This window comes from Pectinophora gossypiella, chromosome 14 (assembly GCF_024362695.1).
Source record: "Pectinophora gossypiella chromosome 14, ilPecGoss1.1, whole genome shotgun sequence".
NCBI classification, from domain to species: Eukaryota; Metazoa; Arthropoda; class Insecta; order Lepidoptera; family Gelechiidae; genus Pectinophora; species Pectinophora gossypiella.
In genome coordinates this window covers 8,740,024-8,760,645 of record NC_065417.1, presented here as the reverse complement: position 1 = coordinate 8,760,645, position 20,622 = coordinate 8,740,024, and the positions used below count along the sequence as shown (strand labels likewise).

General features: G+C 37.9%; 1 protein-coding gene across 1 annotated transcript; it reads left to right on the top strand.

Moving 5' to 3' along the window:
* Positions 1–86: 86 nt before the first annotated feature.
* LOC126372875 (uncharacterized) lies at positions 87–4,176 on the top strand. Its single transcript, XM_050018799.1, has 3 exons — positions 87–239; positions 513–1,569; positions 3,366–4,176. The coding sequence occupies exons 1-2, from the start codon at positions 152–154 to the stop codon at positions 1,565–1,567; spliced, it is 1,143 nt and encodes a 380-aa protein (XP_049874756.1). The 5' UTR covers positions 87–151; the 3' UTR covers positions 1,568–1,569; positions 3,366–4,176.
* Positions 4,177–20,622: the final 16,446 nt, after the last annotated feature.

Here is a 20,622-nt window from a genome sequence, read left to right as displayed (position 1 = left end):
GCTGTCATTTCATTCGTTTTTCGTTTCTTGCATCGTCTACACGTCACTCAGTTAGTAAAAAACAAGTTTTGTAAATTAACCAACATTCGTGAATCTTTTTGTTTTGTTTTTCTTCTTAAACTTTTGTTTGTTTGATAAGAGATTCCTAAGTATGGGTAAACGAAAACACAAACGTGATGATAAACATATCAGCAAGAAAATTCGTCGTTTAGTAGAAAAAAGTCTAAGGGAACATGCCGGTGAGTACTTTTTTTCCTTGTACCTACAACTACCTACGTTTAGAATTTTTATTCTCTCATTCAATTATGCAAGTACTATAGTTTCAAATAACGGTTAAGCATATTTTACTATCTTAACGTGGTAGCACGAGATGCTATCCTGATAGTGATGTACGACCATGTTGTTCCTTAAAGTGGTGATACGTGATATTATCCAGGAACATAAATTACTACTTTCCTAAAGTGGTAGTACGTGATACTGCCCAGAAAGTAATTATGCGTACGTTATTTCAGAACGACGACGCAGGCGCACACGTTCAGAATCCTTAAATACATCTTCTTCAGAAGATTACCGATCAGATGCAGAATATTCTGCTGACGATAGCAGACGTAATGCGGATTATGAATTAGAAAATGAGGTGGATGATTATTCAAATAGACCACAATCTATTGTAAGCAAAATATCGCAAGACCAATCGCTACAGCCAGTAGAAGATGCTGACATACCAGAAGTTATTACGCCTTCTGAAACACAACCGACTAACTTCGAGACCCTCAATCAGAGCCAACCATCGACATCCGATGTGCCACAAGAAATACTTTCGGTTCTTGGCGTAGCCAAAATATCAGAACGACCTCTAGGAGAAAAAATCCCTAGTGAGATCTCTGAACGCTGGGGTAATATTTTACTAGACGGCTTGACAAAAGAGCACAAAGTCACATTGATTGAAAAGATGCTTGTCCCAGAGAACTTTACTTTGGCGCATGCCCCGAAATTAAACCCTGAGGTGGCTGCAGTTTTATCCGAAGCTGCAAAAAATCGAGATAAAAGACTCGAAAAATCTCAGAACCAACTTGGATCCGGTCTAGCTGGCTTGGTAAACCTCACGAAGGACCTTATTAACACGGATTTGGAAAAGCTTGAAACCATAAAAAGGATTTCAGAAATAGCGCAAGTTCTATTAGATCTACATCACGATGAAACCAATAATCGTCGTAAATTGATAGTACCGCTATTAGATAAAAGATTCTGGAGTACCATACAAGGAGTTAAAAGAGACTCCTTTTTGTTTGGGGAAAGATTAAGTGAAAGTATTAAAAATACAAAAGATATCGAGAGATCTAGCCAACAAATTAAAAAATCCGCTCCGCCCCAGCAATCGTTTCAACGTAAAAATACAACATTCTCGGGAAACTACCGAGCCCCTCCTCGACTGCCGGCCAATGCGAAGCCAGCACCCAAGTACCACGAGTCACAGACGTCGACCTCGACGAGGAGGGCCACCACCAACCAGCCGCGCGGCCGGGGTGCTCATTCCGGTCGAATGCAGGACCGCCGTCGCAAATAGAGGTACCTCACGCTGGACGTATTCAGTATTTTCTTCATAATTGGCTAACAATTACTGATGATCCTGTTATTCTGTCATATGTCAGAGGATATAAAATACCTTTCATTGCAGAAGTATGCCAAGTATATGAACCTACAAATCCCTCTTATTCAGAAAAAGAAATGACAAAATCTATTGAAAAACTACTTCTATTAGGTGCAATCTCACCCTGTAATGACATGAAAAATCAGTTTATTTCTTCGGTTTTCCTGACTCCCAAAAGTACTGGCGGCTACCGATTTATACTTAACTTGAAAAAACTAAATAAGTTCGTTTATACTGACCATTTTAAAATGGAAGATACACGCACGGCTATAAGACTAATTTCCCCCGGCTCATATATGGCCACAATAGACTTGAAGGAAGCATACTTTCTAATTCCCATCCATCCTTCGCATAGGAAATATTTAAGATTTAGATTAGATCAATTATATGAATTTAATTGTTTACCTTATGGACTTAGTTCTGCGCCTTTTGTGTTTACAAAGCTTTTAAAACCATTTCTTACGTTACTTCGAAGTCAAGGCCATACTTTGATCGCATATTTGGATGACATTCTATGCATAGGCTCTGATTATGAATCATGCCTAAATACAGTCAAAACTGTCACTAAAACTTTACAAAATTTAGGATTCGTAATTAATTTTGAAAAAAGTTGCACGGATCCAAAGCAAGTATGCAAGTTTTTAGGTTTTAACATTAATTCTATAACAATGGTTTTAGAGTTACCTGAAGAGAAAATCGAAAAAATTACAAATTTAGTTCGAAAATTAAAACACAAATGTAGTACTACTGTTCGAAATTTTGCCAAATTTATCGGTACCTTAACAGCGGCCTGCCCTGCTGTAGCTTATGGGTGGATGTACATCAAAAATTTTGAACGTGAAAAATTTTTAGCACTTGATACATCAAATGGTAATTACGATATCCTAATGCCAATAAAATCACATTTGCAAGAGGACTTTTCATGGTGGTCCGAACTTTCATATAAAGCTAGTAATTCGATCAATAAAAATAATTATGAATTAGAAATCTACACCGATTCATCTTTAACTGGTTGGGGAGCGGTGTGCAATGGTGAGGTGGCTAGAGGACACTGGTCACTGGAAGAATCCAGCAATCATATAAATTATCTTGAGCTGCTTGCAGCCTTTTTAGGATTAAAATCATTCTGTCGAAGCTCAAAGGATATCAATGTCCTACTCAGAATTGATAACACCACTGCCATTGCATATATAAATAAAATGGGTGGAATACAATTCCCTCATTTAAACAAAATTACCAGGGATATATGGCAGTGGTGTGAACACAGGAACATTCACGTCTTCGCTTCCTACATTAGATCTCGGGATAATACAGACGCTGATCAGGCTTCTAGACACACCAACATCGACACTGAGTGGAGTCTTAATTTAGAACATTACAATAGACTCACAAAAAAATTCGGGTTACCTGATATAGACCTTTTCGCATCCCGATTAAATTATAAATGTCAATGGTATATATCATGGAAACGAGATCCTGGAGCCCATGAAATCGATGCGTTTACTGTTAAATGGGATCAATATTTCTTTTATAGTTTCCCACCATTTGCACTGATTTTAAAATGTCTTCGAAAAATAGTGAACGACAAAGCAACTGGCATTTTTATAGTTCCAAATTGGCCTAGTCAACCCTGGTATCCCCTGTTCAAATCATTAACTATATCTGATGTAATTTACCTTACGCCTAATAAAAATCTATTACTCTCTCCTTTCAGAGAGCAACACCCGTTGTGGAGCAGTCTTACCCTGGCGTGTGCAATATTATCAGGCAAGCGTACTTAAAACGCAACTTTACAACCGAAACCATCGATATTATGATTAACTCCTTGTCTAAAAACACAATATCACAATATAATGTAGCCTTAAAACAATGGTTCCAGTTTTGTCAACTACACAACACTGATCTGTATGATGTTACAGTGGCCTTTATTCTAAATTTTTTTACACATATTTTCCAAAAAGGTGCCAGCTATGGTACACTTAATTCTTTTAGGTCAGCCTTATCACTAATCCTTAGTAAAAAATTATCAAATGATGAAAACATTAGTCGATTCTTTAAAGGAGTATTTCGAATCAAACCTACGTTCCCTAAATATAACGCAATATGGAACCCTAACCTTGTTTTAGAATACTTATCGAAATTATACCCAAATGAATCATTAAATCTAAATATGTTAACAAAAAAATTAGTAACTCTACTTGCGTTGTCAACAGGACAACGAGTCCAGACGTTATCATTAATTAATATTCAAGAAGTAAATATTACTGATTCTCAAATCACTATACCTATCAATGAAGTTATTAAAACTTCACGTCCGAACAGGCATAATCCTAATCTGATTATTCCTTTTTTTAAACAGAAAGAATCCATTTGCCCTGCAATGACACTCTGTACATATATAAGTAAGACTTCCGAACTTCGGAATGCCAATACAAATAAACTCATTCTTACATTCAAAAAACCGATGCATGCTGCCAGCCCACAAACCATTAGTCGCTGGATCAAACAAACATTAGGCAAGAGTGGCGTGGACGTGAGCACCTTCAGTGCGCACAGTACCCGCCACGCGGCCACGTCCGCGGCTAATAGGTCCGGCGTTGCTATTGATGTAATTAAAAAAACTGCTGGGTGGACTGGCAACTCTATCTGTTTCGCAAAATTCTATAATCAACCTTTGATTAATACGGAATGTGATAGTTCATTTGCTGAAGCAATTATAAACGACCAAACTTAAAATTTCCTTTGTTTTTTTCATGATATAATTAAAAATTGATTTTAAGTGTACTTATGGCGTATTTTATTCTGCAAACGCTAAACATCTACATGGTATGTTAAATCTCGAGGATGCAACATTGAAGTATAATTTATGGTTAAAAGAACTTACCTTAAGTGAATTTCAACCAAAATTATACGAAATGTTGCATCCGAAGAGATTTAACAACCCACCCAACCCCGTCAGACATTTTACCTATGAGTTCTACCTTTCAATCGGTAGTACCTACCTTACAAAATCCTATCGCATACGTTATCTGACCTTTTTTGAAACCCCTTTATTGCAGAATAAAACAAATCTAAAACGAATGAAATGACAGCGGCGCGAATGAGTGAACCAGTAACGACTTCAATGATTTTTTTTTTCTCTATTTAGAATCTGGCTTCTATTCAGCCTCTCTAAACAGTGTGATAGACGATGCAGTAAATTGAAGAACGGACTACATGGTATGTTAAATCTCTTCGGATGCAACATTTCGTATAATTTTGGTTGAAATTCACTTAAGGTAAGTTCTTTTAACCATAAAATATTGCAGTCAATGTTTTAATGTCTTACTAGATATAGAAAATGAAAAAGCTATGTACCTGGTATGTTACTATGTTACGTTGACGTCATATAAATTGAATAAATGGATAAAAAAAAAAAACGAAAAATAAACTTTAAATGACTTTTTCCCGAAATGGCCTCTTGGCGCTTACGTATTTTTGCCTTTCCAGTGACGATGTATATTTATTTTTAGTCACAAAAAGACCACATACCAATTTTTTACTTTCTACCTTGAAAATTGCGGAATATTCCATACAAACTTCCACCCCCCCACCCTATTTTACGGAAGTGAGGGGTTAGAAAAAGACAAAAAGTAGCCTATGTCACTCTCCATCCCTTCTTAAATAATCACGTCAATTCGTCGCCTCGTTTTGCCGTGAAAGACGCACAAACAATCAAACAGACACACACATACACTTTCCTTTTTATAATATTCTAGTATAGATAAAACTAGGTTCAAAATCTCATAGAAACTGAACTAATTAAAATTTTCAATTTCAAAACAGTTGATAGGTAACTAGCTTCTTTTTACACTTTACGATTCTTTCTACGCTTTTTTAGCTTGTCACGATAACTAACGCACGTTAGTATAGTATAGTTATTTTAATACCAAAGTAAAGAAGTTTGCAGAATGTTTCATTCGAAGCATTATTCTCTCCCGAGCGAAGTTTCCAAGTGCCCTACATTTGAAATTAAAAGCTGCCTTCGAAACTGTGTTAAGAACTGAAATACATTCGAAGTGTTTTAATTAGTAGGGCTACAAACAAACCAGCAGAATAGACGAGGTTTTTTTGGGTTCGTAAAACCACAGAAATATAGGACGAAAGAATGGACACATAGAGACCAGCACACGTAATTCTAGACTAGGGGCAGATTTCACGCACCAGTTGGACTAAAGTTGTTGTTGTCGCACAGAATGGGGTAGTTCCTAGACGGAATAATCTCACTAGCATGATCCCGTTTTTTCACAGGGTCCGCTTACTTAACCTGAAGATTTCACAGGTCCGATTTTTCACAGAAGCGACTGCCTCTCTCACCTTCCAACTCGCGAATGGAAAACCAGCCCAATGCAGGTTAGGTCACTACCACCGAAAGATGCATTTCTCGGGATTGTGGGTTTCCTCACGATGTTTTCCTACCACTGAGCACGTGATAATTATTTGTTATCCAAACATGAATTAGAAAACAAATTCGACTATCGTTGGTTTAGGCATGTGCTGGTTTCGAACCTGCGACATGAAAGTGAGATACAAGCGTTCTACCAACTGGGGTACCACGGCTACTAGACGGAATAATTAAAAATAAAACTTCTGGTTTGACAACGCAACCAAAGAGACAAACCAAAATGTTTTTAGCTTCTGGATGCGTTGTTCCTATTAGTTGCGGCTTTGATCCTCGGCTGGGTCAGTTTTATGACGGACGAACTTTGCGTACGCTACCCCCTTTAGATAAGGCAAGGACTCTTGCTTCTCTCCTTCTACACTTTCAGAAACATGACACAAGGTTGATACTTAAGTACATTATTTTTTTATTGTATCATGCTCTATAGGAAGTTATGTTGTGTATGAGTAACAACCTCATCAACCCTGGTGTCAGGGTTACTATTGAGCCGCCAAAGGCACCTAACATGGCTCGTGTAACGACTACTTACTTACATCAGTAAGGTTTCCGGGACCAAAGGCTTAACGTGCCTTCCGAAGCACGGATCATCTTGCTTTCGGACAATCAGGTGATCAGCCTGTAATGTAACCTAACCTAACATAACCAAACTAGGGACCACAAAGTAATTTTTGTGATATGTCCCCACCGGGAATCGATCCCAGGACCTTCGGATCGCGAGCCCAACGCTCAACCACTGGACCACGGAGGTCTTTATGTTGTGCTTAACAATCATATAAACATTTCAGAAGGAATATACCAGATTTTAAAATAAGGGTGGATAAAATGACCTCACAATTCGTAAAAGGATATTTGAATCCGCAAAATGCTCAAAATAATTAAGCAATATTGGAAAAACACGTCCAATCTACGCCTTCATATTTCTGTAATGGGATTCGCCGATGCGGCATATTTTAATTACCTACCATACGTTTGCAAAGGCTGATCGTTTTAATCGTAACTTCAGTACTAATTTGAATAATAAATTAAATACGAAAATAGGTAAAAACATACTAACCCCAAATACGAGTAGTCGGCAAACATCAAACAGCATTAAATTTCAAAGAAATACAATCGTTTTTCTGTAATATATAAATTCGTTTGGTTTTTAAAAACGTACAAACATACATAAACTCGCGCATATTTCCTACCGGGGTAAGCAGACTACGGAATTCCATTTGCTTCGATCCTGACACACTTCTTCTTCTTCTTTTTTATATAGCAGTGGTACACTTTAGGCTCGATAAGATAAGATAAGTGTTTTAAATGCCATTATACAAAAAGAACGAAGACATAAAAACGATAAAAAACCGACAGGAACTGGCTACCTATTCAAATGTTATCTTCATTATATAATTATTAAAATAAAATAGACATTTGCAAGTCGGAATATCATAATTATGTTGGTACATACTTAAACTTGTCAAGAATCGTATTGTATAATTACAATTATTAATATCCCATTGTCGACATTCATGACATGCCTGAGCCACATCAAATACAGTTCAGGAATATAGGGTAATTGAAATAGCGACTCCACTCAATAGACAGACCTCGGTATCATGCCACAAATCCCAGTATTAATATGGTATTAATATCGAATCGGGCTCTATAAAATCGATTTCGTTTGCAAGTAGTGGGCGATAGCGATAGTGGTGATCACAATCGAATACGCCTCGAACTATGTTCGAATACACACCTAATTAGCCGCTTAACGGCCTCCGTGGTCAAGTGGTTTGAGCTTTGGGCTCACGATGCGGAGGTCCCGGGTTCGAATCCCGGTGGGCACATATCACAAAAATCACTTTGTGACCCCTAGTTTGGTTAGGACATTACAGGCTGATCAGGAGCTGAAGGCACATTAAGCCGTTGGTCCCGGTTATTACTTACTGTTGTAAGTAAGTAGTCTTTACATGAGCCATGTCAGGAGCCTTTGGCGGCTCAATAATAACCCTGGTGCGTTGATGAGGTTGGTAATTCACCTCACAACCCACACGATAGAATAAATCGCTTCACTTACTAAACTGAAACATACTCGTAGATTGGTGAATGTACAACCCAGTTCATTCATAGTTTTGGATTGTTTTGTGAATATCTAGATTATCTTGGTTGGAAGACATAGTCAGTATACATTCTTTCAGATCCCCATCCCCAGTTCAAAGTTAAAATATACCTTGTTACTTTGTTAATACTTTGTTTTCTTGCACATATTTTTTTCTTTAATTTAATAACGAAATAAATGACTATAAATTGCAAGTCGAACAAAAGGCACCAGCAAACAAATGAAGGTAATTAATTAGACACTTTTCCGACCTTAACAACTGCTTCTTATTTTCTTTTAATAATTCATTATTTTCATAGCAAAAAAAATAAGTTTAAAAATTTACTCCAGGTTTTAAACGTATATTTTTATTTATATTAGTCTGGGGTCTTATTTATTAAGATAAAAAGCTCCGATACATGTTTATGTAACATTTGGAGATAAAACCTATCCGGAACATGTCAGAGCAGTAATGTTCTTCTTCTTTATGTTATCAATACGACGTACTTAACGAGTAAATATTTATCGATTTCCGTGTGGTTTCTGTCCTGTGTTAAATGTAATGCACCTGTCTGTCTGTGTCTGTGGTGTCCGGAAGTAATAAATGTTTCTTTCTTTCTTTCTTTCTATACATGGAAAACCGCAAGTAAGAGCGAGTAATAAATGTGTAAATTAAGCCCCTTCATTTGATACCCAACACAATAGATACCATTCAAAAAAAATTGTTCATCCTCAGTTAATGTCTTTAGAAAGCGGCAGTTTGCATTTATAATCTATAAACACCGGACAATCAAGACGCTTCTAGTGACATCACATTTGATGAAATCTGACAAGTGGCTTAGACGTTAGGTTGTAACAGACGTGCATACACACATACATACATAGCAGTAAAACACATAACCCTCCTTTTTGCTTCGCCGCAGTCGGGTAATTAATATCGTGTGGTGGTCGTGTTGTGTTAGTGAGGTCGATAACCTTCCGTACCATGTTATTGAGCCGGATAGATAGCTCATGTATGGACTACGTACCTAATTTACTTGTGCAAATCATACTTAAATAACGATTGTCATAGCAAAATGCCGTTGTGACTATTAGCAAGACTAGAATTTGTGTTCATAAATCATAAACAACCTATATACGTCTCACTGCTGGACACAAACCTCCCGTCAAACAACAACAAAGGTATGGAGCATACTCCACCACGCTGCTCCATTGCAGGTTGTTGAAGGTGACTTTACGGCTAACAGCCGGAACCAATAGCTTAACATCCTCCGAAGCACGGAATCATATTACTTTTTCAGACAATCAGGTGATTCAAACCTGAAAAGTCCTTACCAAACAACGGACAGTCTCACAAAGTGATTTCGACAATGTCCCCATGAGGAATCGAACCCGGCCCTCCAGATCGTGAGCCTATCTCTCAAACCACTAGTCCACGGCTGTTACAATTTGTGTTGAAGTGTGAAATTAATATCGTGTGTCAGTGAGGTCGATAACCTATCGTGCCATATTATTGAACCGGATAGGTAGCTTTATAGCTATCTACGTACCGTACTGTATTTACTTGTGCAAATAATACGGAACCAACGGTTTAACCTGCCTTACGAATTGCGGAGTCACCTCGCACTTTTCGGACAGGTAAATATATTATATACATAGACTAGCTTTTGCCCGCGACTTCGTCAGCGTGGGGTGTTATAAAAGAGAGATCTTTGTGTGTGGGAGTGCATATCAAATTTCAAGCATCTAACTTATGCAGTTTAGATTATTTCGTACAATTTTTTCTTCCCGCTAACTCCCATTTTTCAAAATACAGACATAACTAAACTTCATATTTACTAAGGTATGCATGCTAGATTGAGAACATCTAACTTATGCAGTTTAGATTTTTTCGTACATTTTTTTCTTCCCGCTAACTCCCATTTTTCAAAATACAGCCATAACTAAACTTTATATTTACTAAGGTATGCATGCATGCTAGATTGAAAACATCTATCTTACGCGGTTTCGATATTTTCATACAAATGATTTTTCCCACTAACTCCCGTTTCCGTGGGAATTTTGAAATATCCTGTTGCAACTAAGCTATAAGTTAACAAAGATGCCAAATTTCAAGCGTCTAACTGAAGCGGTTTAGATTTTTCATACAAAAGAATTTTCCCGCTAATTCCCGTTCCCGTGGGAATTTCGGGAATTCCTTTCTTAGTGCATCTCTACGGTACCTAAGCTACGTCCCTTCCAAATTTCAAGTGCCTACGTTTAGCCGTTTAGGCTGTGCGTTGATATGTCAGTCATTCAGTCAGTCAGTTTCTCCTTTTATATATTTAGATGTGGGATGGAAATAAAAGCTTGGCAATTCAGATCCAACACAGTTTATTTTATTATTCTTCTTCTTCTATCGTGTGGGTTGAGGTGGAGTACCAACCTCATCACCCCTGGTGTCAGGGTTACTATTGGGCCGCCAAAGGCCCCTGACATGGCTCCTGGTAACGACTACTTACATCAGTAAGTAGTAACCGGGACACACGGCGTAACGTGCCTTTCGAAGCACCACGAGCACGACGTTTATTATTCTTACATATTATAATTATAATCCTTTCGCCATTGCGGAAAAAAGTTAAAAATCACACCACTCATAGACCAATCTAGAGTATTTCCATAGACAAAAAAAATATCATAGACCTCTTTCTTCAGGCATACATTCGTTTCATGGAATTTTAAAATCCTACATAGATTCTAAACAAACAGGACAGTTATTAAAATAACATAACATAAGTTCACGACAAAACCCAAAAGAGGTAGTCAAAGTCATTCATCACAAGATGAACTGAGTACCCACAGCTATACGAGCTTTCTGTTAGATCAACGTGATAGGTTAGCCGTCTATAATAAACAAACAAAATAATCTTGTTTTAGGTTTACACAGTTATTATCATAATTATTATCATAATAATATCGGGTGTCTCATATCCCTGATTTAAACGCGGTAAGAACCCGTTATTATGTGTTTTAATTGTCAAAAAATCTTAACAAATTTTCCACAAGAATTAAACCCAAACTTCTAGAAGCTGAACGCTCTAACCACTAGACTATGGAAACTGTCAGTAAGCACGTAATATGTTATTTACTAAAGTCATCAAGTTACGCCTAAGTAAGAGCAAGCGGCGGTTAACTAGGTGTTCCCAAGTTGGCCATATTGTACCGCGAACGCCGCAACTGGGACCGAGCTAATTGCACATACATCCAGTGGATAAAGTTTCACACAGACATATCGTATATGGTGTTATTGCTTTACATTATGCTGATAATACTTACTTAAAATTAAAACGACAATATAGTGACTAGGATTGAGAAGGGAATGTTAGGTTGGTTTGGACACGTAGAGCGGATGAAGGGTAATAGAATTGTAAAAGCGGTATATAAAGCGAAAGTTGATGGTAGGGCTGGCAGAGGAAGACCGAGAAGGACTTACGATGACCAAATTGGAGATGTCCTTAGAAAAGGTTCAATACGATCTACTCTGAACCGACGTGCGTGTATGAAGCGATTGATGAATGTGGAGGAAGCAAGAGAAGTGTGTCAGGATTGAAGCAAATGGAATTCTATAGTCTCTGCTTACCCCGGTGGGAAATAGGCATGAGTTTATGTATGTATGTATGTAAAATTAAAACATATGTATAAAAAGTGAAACCGATCATGTAAGGTCAAAAACAAAAAAAAATATCTTTTAAAAACGGACTTCTTCTGTCGTGTGAGTTGTGAGGTGCCAGGGTTACTTTTGAGCCGCCAAAGGCCCCTGACATGGCTCACGTAACGACTACTTACATCACTAAGTAGTAACCGGGACCAACAGCTTAACGTGCTTTCCGAAGCACGGATCATCTTACTTTAGGACAAACAGGTGATCAGCCTATAATGTACCAAACTAGAGATCACAAAGATTTGATTTGATTTTTGTGATATATCCCCACCTCGATTTGAACCCGGGACCTCCGTATCATGAGCCCAACTCTCAAACCACTAGACCACGGAGACTTGAAATAATTTTTTAACTTATTTTAGCCTGGAAGCAAAAAGTGTGTCGCGGCAAGGCTGGACGTGGACAGTGCTATTATGCAGCATTGGACCCGCGTCCAACTTGCCAAATACACTAAATTATATAATTTTTACTAACATAGATATAAGACTTTTGTTACTAACAATTGCTATGGGAAAACACCTGAAATAAATGATTTTTATTTTTATTTTTTTATTTTTATTTTTTTAGCCGTTGGTCCCGGCTATTAGCCGTAAAAACACCTCCATCAACCCGCATTGGAGCAGCGTGGTGGAGTATGCTCTGTACACCCCCTCCGGTTGATTGAGGGGAGGCCTGTGCCCAGCAGTGGGACGTACATAGGCTGTTTATGTTGTTTTTATAAAGAGGCAAGAAAACAAAAATCGTTGTAATAATATACGTATAGAGTTATGTTTCAGTCCCGTGTAGTCCAGCCAATGAACCAGGCACAAATCCTGGATACCACGTGAATTTTTTTTTATGATCCAAATATGAATTCAAACTCAAAAAGTCGAATTCAGTAGTTTAGAGTCCGAGTGGGGATTCAAACTCACATAGCTTGCCCTTTTTTTTTGGCGTGACTTATTGTAAATTTGCCGCAGATGGCATACATACATAGCTAGCGAGGAGTTGTTGTATATACTATACACCGCTGCCTACCCCTTCGAGGAGACAGATGTGAAGCTATGTTATATTATGTTATGTTAATTCTGAGTTCCACAATTATATATTAAAAAGAGAGCCAGATTGACATCTAACTTCGCAGCGGTAGCTTCCGCGGTTTTCTGACTGCGAGCTGGTTGATTTTCCCCACGGTTGATTATTGTCAAAGTTAGTTCAGACTCCGAAAGTTTGTTCAGTTTACATTTCGCATGGCGAATACTAAAACGCGGTCGGCTTAAACTTCTCAAATTAAGGAACCTCCCCTGAAAAACTAGCAACCGCAATTTTAAATTAGAGTCCCATTTGATGTAACTCCAGTTCCCGAGTTCTTTGAATTTTTCGATTTATAAACTTCTCAGACATTGTAAATTTGTAACTTTAGATTTTCTTGAGGAACGGAATTTCCCATAGGGTTTCTAACATAATGTTAAGTAAAAAAAGTATAATTTTCATCATTTACTGGGTTCTGCGGTCCGTTCATCAGTCGTGAGGTACGCAGACGAATAACTCTAGTATTAGCATTCATAACCTTCATGGACAATCAAGAGTATCACCCTAATGTCAATAAAACATAAACAAACTGCTTTTACATTCCCAGGCGACCTTCATAACTTTCGATATAATTTTCTGATAAACATCAAAATTCAATTTTCTATGTTTTAAAAACAGTTTACAGAACATTTATACAACAAACATTGTCAGACACAATATTGTGATGTGATTTAACTAACGTCCAAGTTTACAATTCAGTAAGAATTCACATGCATTTTGACTTTTGGCGCACTTTACTACGAACAATTGAAATCATGGTTTTAGAGACTTAATCACCAATATCGATTATATTTTAAACTCGTTACATAGTCGCACACGTAGCCACCAGAAACTTCTAGATTCTTCTCCGCCCACACTAACTTCTAGAAGAGAGATGGAACACAGTAGCCAGAGACGTTTAGTATCAGAACATGAGAATCCGTAATAGGATTATTATGCATTCTCATTTACTGATACTAAATTACCCCTTTACCTTATTATAACGGTACAAATCGATGCGTTATTGGTGGAAAATAGCCTATTCATTCTACCAATCACGCCAATTTCGCTATTTATCCATTTGAACTGAAAATAGCTGTAAACGTGATAGCCACAGTGCCTACAGTTGCCAGTCAATCTCAGCGACCTCGATGCTCGAACATCGATTATTCAAATTGAATATTGGTGAATTGATTGAGATTGTTTCGAACTAAGGCTCTTGTTCCACTGCCGGGGACTTAGCTGGCCGTATTGACCTATTTCCTTGATTAATACGGCTGAATTAGGATGACATTCGTGCTGATTCCTGTACACACCATCTAATTTTAACCTTAAATTAAACCTGTCATTTTCTTATCCCCTGAAAATGAAAAGAACGGGTAATCGACAGGCATAAATTTTAAAGAACACACGTCAATTTTAGGCAGAAATTTAAAAAAACACTTACCAAATTTTATATTGGCCAATAACCCGACGGAATTAAGTTGACAGCTCACGTCAAATGGGTTGCGAGATGCCTATTTTATTCGCCCGGGTTATTCATTTCTTTTAATATTAACAGTTGTCAATCATCCGTCCTGTTCCTTTTCAGCGGATAAGAAAATGACAGGTATAACTTAAAATAAAATTAAGATGTGTCTGCAGGAATCGGGGCCAGTGGTTATAGGACAAAGATGCTACTACTAAAAAATAATTTACAGTTAAAATCTGATAGATTTTTTAGACAGATATGAACATTTAGCATATAATACAAACAAAACTGTTTCAAAATAAAAAATGGAATCAGACATGGGTAAGTAACCGTTAATAAAATTAATATTACAGGGTGTTTGCCTATCTTAAGGTGTAGCGATTGGTATAACTGCATGGAAACTCTAAACCGACTGCAATCATAAGGCAACAAAACCGCATGAAGTATAAGTAAAAAAAAAATCCGTTTTCAATAATAATAACTCTAAATTTGGTTTCGCGATTCATTTGTTTCTGTCAGAAAAGCTGTTTGTTCCTTTGTTCACCAGTTTTGTTTTAGTTATAGGTTTTTTTTAAGTTCCTGTAATTTTATTATTTTGTCCAAGTTCCTCGTTACTCGCTGTAAGTTGATCGGATACGCTCGTCGGTATGTTTAACGGGTACACTAGTTCGCCGATACCGAATATAAATTAAGCTTCGTTAACCGTTCCTTAGGGAATATGAACCTCCCAAATTAAACTAACGTGTTGCTTTGATTGAACATCCGGTTATATGCTGGTAGAAGGGTATACTATAAACTAGAGGTACTACTACAACTACTACTACCCTAGAGTCGATTGTTTTTTCAATTATAATCCTCTCAGACGACGCCCCGAGCCGAGGTGCGCAACCTTTTTTTTTTTGACGTGACTTATTGTAGATTTGCCGCAGATGGCATTAACTACTTGGTCGGACTAATGGGGAGCGCTGAAGGCTCTCACCCGGTACAACGTTTAAGACAACAGGCCTGAGGGTGCCCAGTTGAGTGCGAACCTCGGCTCAGGGCGTCGTCTGAGAGGAAAAATATTTGAAAAAATTAATCGGCCCTAGTGGGTCGATAGCGATAAGCGCTGAATGAGGGAAAGGTGCGCCCCAACTGAGCACCTTTAGTCCTGTTGTCTTAAATTTTGTGCCGGGTGAGAGCCGTCAGCGCTCCCCATTTGTCCGGCTAATTAGTCCCGAAATCTACAATTAGTCACGTCAAAAAACAGAGTTTTGCAGTTTTTTTATCCCAAGTCAGTTATTCGAGTTTTATTGCACGAGATAGAGTTTCATAAATGGCAGAGGGTCGTTACCTACACAAAAAAAAATTATGATAACAAATTTTTACACAGCGCCTTTTGATTTAAGTATCTGATATATTTGAAAGAACGTCTAGGGCCCTGTGCCGAGGTTTCTTGCAGCTTCTTTTTCCCGGGTATACATATAATAATATAAATAAATATATATATTTATATTTATATAGGTTGTGAGAAGCTGCAGTAGATTTAGGCGGATAAGACTTTCGTTATGTAAAAAATTACAATTCAAAGTGTAACTATGTTACCTACTGAATAAAGATATTTTTGAATTTGAATTTATTTCATTTCGAAGTGCTCCTTTTCACCATATCTCATTTTGATTGGTTTTGTTACTTTGTGTAAGTACGTATGCCTACTTAATTGACTTCACAGCGCTCAACGGCAGCGAAACGGATGTTCGCAGTAACTGATGTCCAGAATACAAAGACCTATTGACACGGGTAAATAAGCTGCGATTCTTCAGTTTATTCAATATATGAAGGGCCTTGATAAACTGGTCTTCTGGACTTTTGTTTGATGCACCATTTGTGGGTTTCACTTGTACATTGTTCCAGTATTCGAAATTGAATTCACCTTAGTTTTTTAATGACGTAGTCCTCTTAACCATAATATACAAAATATTCACTTAGTAGGTAGAGAACCGTAGGCAACTGGGCTGTTAGTAGGAAGAACTAGTTGGTGAGATCGCAGGTTCGAATCCAATGATTTTCGAAATTGTTTTCGAATTCATTTTTGATCAGATCATCGCGTGCTCAGCGGTGAAGGAAAACATCGCGTGGAAACCCCATTCCCGAGAATGCGCTGATTTCCCTTCGTGGTTCCCTTCGCGGGTTGGAAGGTCAGATAGGCAGTCGCTTTTAAACAAAAACCGAACTTGTCAAATCCTCAGGTGAGGTTATTGGAACCTGATAACGCTAGGGAAATTATGAGTAAGTAAAGGGAAAGAATAGTTTCGTTAATCACCGTTATTGCAATTAAAATAACGCTATTCCTCTATTTCGATTGCGAATTCTCTAATACGAGAACTTCACCTAAAGTGCATGTTTTCTTAAACTTTTGGCTTGCGATATCTTATAATATTATCGTAGGTAGCTATATCGTGACTGGCTACTATTTAGAGAACTTACCTATGTTATACGCGTATATTCTATCGTAGTCTATAATAATAATAACAAAGAGCATAGGTTGAGAAACATTGTTGAAGAAAATGCTAAACATCATAAATGTCCGCATAATGATGCATAAACCCTGCATGTAGTACCAGTTCCGTGCGCTAGATAGTAATATTTCTATCATATGGTCTTCTCAATTTAGTACCAGCAACATAGCGCGATATATCACGCGTTAAAGTTCATGACCGTACATTTTCCTCGCTTATTCCTCCTTCCAGCAGTTTTATTCAAGATTTATTATAAGGCTTGCAACCGTCAGTTATTTGTTTATGGCTCATATACCACTTCAAACTGGTATTTTGTCCCTATTTATTTAAATAACCGCATAGTTTTATTTGTTATATTTTCTTTTTTTTTTGGTACAAACAAATGATTGCTAAATTCTATGAAAGCAAAATTCTTATACGAGACAATGCAAGCTGCTTATTTCCACTGAGGTTCTTTTTTGACGTGACTTATTGTAGATTTGCCGCAGATAGCATTAACTACTTGGCCGGACAAATGGGGAACGCTGAAGGCTCTCACCCGGTATTTCTACTGAGGTGAACTCTAAACTAGATTTACCGTTTAGTAGTTTTTGTTTTGGGCTTCGAATGGCAAATACGGATATTGACATCAAAATACGCTCGAGTATTTCTTTAAAACAACAATCATATTATGAATGTGGAACAATAGAACTAAATAATTTCCTAAACCACTCTAGTGTTTCAAAGGCAGGCAAGATAAGTACTCCGCAATCAAAAATCTGCGCATATTAAAATTTCTTCTCTAATAAATAACCGTTCCGGTCTGATGATCAACATGATTGTTGAAGCACGATACATATACCTATCATTTTTTTTCTTTTAGAATAGAAATAGTTTATAATAAAAAAAAACGCCAAACACAAAAAGAAAACAATAACATTGTAGCGGACCCAACTAGTTGGCCACCTAGTTCCGCTCACATGCAACAGATGGCGCCACATTCAATAATGCAGTCTTCAAGCGGTCGTGAAACGCGGTATCGAAGTTTACACAGCAAGACGCATATATACAACTTCCAACACAACAAACAACAAACAACAAGGTCGTGTGTCGGATCGTCGATCCCTAGTCACACTACCAACTTGTGGCTAGCGGGGTACTATGCTCAGTTCGGTACCCCGAAAACATCCTTTGGCGGCAGCACACCCTCGCCGCCAAAACATCATTAAAAATTTCACAAAACAATTACAGAAACATCTTTCAGAAACTTGGCTTTGTCTGCAAGCAAGAAAGTAATCGGATGACCCAAATCAACCGCCCAAATCATGTATGTATTAATGTTTATATTTTACGAATATCTTCAAAGAATACAATACCACTAAACCCCGATACCGACCCCGCCGGTGTGGTCGACGATTTCCCTCAATCAGCGCTTTTCGCTATCGACCCACTAGGGTCGATTAATTCTTTCAAATATTTTACCTCTCAGACGACGCCCTGCGCTGAGGTTCGCGCCCACCTGGGCACCCTCAGGCCTGTTGTCTTAAACGTTGTACCGGGTGAGAGCCTTCAGTGCTCCTCATTTGTCCGGCCAAGTAGTTAATGCCATCTGTGGCAAATCTACAATAAGTCACGTCAAAAAGCAAAAAAAAACAAAATACCACTAAACCAAGGTCTCCTCGAAATAGTCCCGAGAAGGCCCTTTTTACGAACATCCTGAAAATTTATTGACATTCTTATTTAGCGAAAGGAATTTCCATACAAGTTTTTCTAGTAAAAGGTCTCGTTGGATATAAGTGGACATTTATGTCAAATAAAAGGCAAGAAAAATGTAAAAGATGTGTTTAAGGGTTCCGAACCTCAAAAAAATAAAACCCTTAAATGATCACTTTGTTGTCCGTCGCCTTTTTCTCGGAAACACGTGGAGGTATAAAGCTGAAATTAATATCTAATACATAAGTATTCGGTCGTAATCTGCTGTCCCTTGAACCTATAAAAAAACGAGCTTCTAAGTCAATGCGATTCAAGAATAAGCCATTTGAGCCTTATTTTCTAACATTGAGAAGAGGAATTAAAACCTATAGAATGCTTCCCATAGACCTAGAATCATTAAACTTTAGCAAAAACATCATAAATAAAGGAAAAAGACGTAAATTTGTTCTTCCATCACAAAAAACTTATATGCAGGTTGGTAAACCAATCGCAACCTATGTTGATTTAAGACAATTTTTTTTCGACGGCAAAGTAAAAGTCTCCCTTAGATTATCTTTGTTGATCGTTCGAAAGGCTTATGGATGTATGTATCGAACCCTCGCTGTACTAGTCAAACTCGTACTCGACCGGCTTTTCACATAAAATTCTTGTCACAGACCCTCAGTTATTATGTTTACAATCAGAGGGAAAATGAGAACTCATCAATTATTTCTTAATTAAATTAGTAACGGCTTCCGCGGTCCTGTGGTTGAGCGTTGGGCTCACGATCCGGAGGTCCGGGTTTGAATCCCGGTGAGGACATATCACAAAAATCACTTTGTGATCCCTAGTTTGGTTAGGACATAATAGGCTGATCACCTGATTGTCGAAAGAGTACCTAAGTTGATCCGCCGATGGCACGTTAAGCCGTTGGCCCGGTTACTACTTACTGATGTAAATAATCGTTACATGAGCCACGTCAGGGGTCTTTGGCGGCTCAATAATGACCCTGACACCCATAAGTCTATGTCACAGTTACAGTTGTACTTAAATTAGCTAGACATATCTACCTATTTACATGTTTATTTTCATTTCTACCTATTTAGGGCCTGAATAAACTTTAATACCCATGCGGAGGAATAAAAAGGTTGTTACAGAACCCCGAATATTGGGGTAATTTTGCGTTTTTATTTTCGCAAGTAAAGTCAAAGCATTACGGGACCTTTTATTATCGAGTTAGAAGGGACTGGGACCCTTCTCTTCTGTGATGGTCTATGTAGGTAGCTTTATTGAGTTAGGATAATTTACTGTTTGTTTGATGTGTCAATGCCTCTTCGCTCCCGTAATTTGGTCGAGTAAGATCCGAACGTGACGAATATTATTCTGGATTGATGTGGAACACGTAGAATTTGTTTTGAAGGATATTATAAAGTTACGTTCGAAGTGTGTAGTTGTAGACCGTCTATTCAACTGTGTATGATGTAGTAAAGCACACTCTCAATGTAAACTGCTCTGCAGGCCCAGCACCGCGCGAGTAGAGCGAGTAAATGTCAAAGCGCGAGTTCTCAAATTTGACAGACGAAGTTCCTCGTTCACCAGCGACTTGCGACTTGAATATGAAAAGTGTCTCACAATTTCACACAAATGATGTTTTTCTATCGTGTGGATTACCAACCCCATCAACCCTGGTGTCAGGGTTGTTGTAGGCCCCTGACATGACTCATGTAACGACTACGTATTTACATCAGTAAGAAGTGATTTTTGTGATTTGTCCCCACCGGGATTCGAACCCTGTTAAAAACATTTTTTTTTAATTTCTTATTAAAATTGGTGTTTGTTTTCTTTTTCTTGGCTCTTCTTATACAATAATGAGATAGTAGAAAAATCGCGGATCTCCCTGTAGTCGAGGGTACCAAGAAGCTTATTATATTATCTCACGTCGCGTCGCGCTTACATAGCGTGCTAGGCTTGCAGGTTGTACGAGACATTCCACCTGTCATTTTCATCCTCGCCAAAAAGGAAAGGGGTGTATAATTGATAGCTGCTCATTAAGCGAATGAAAC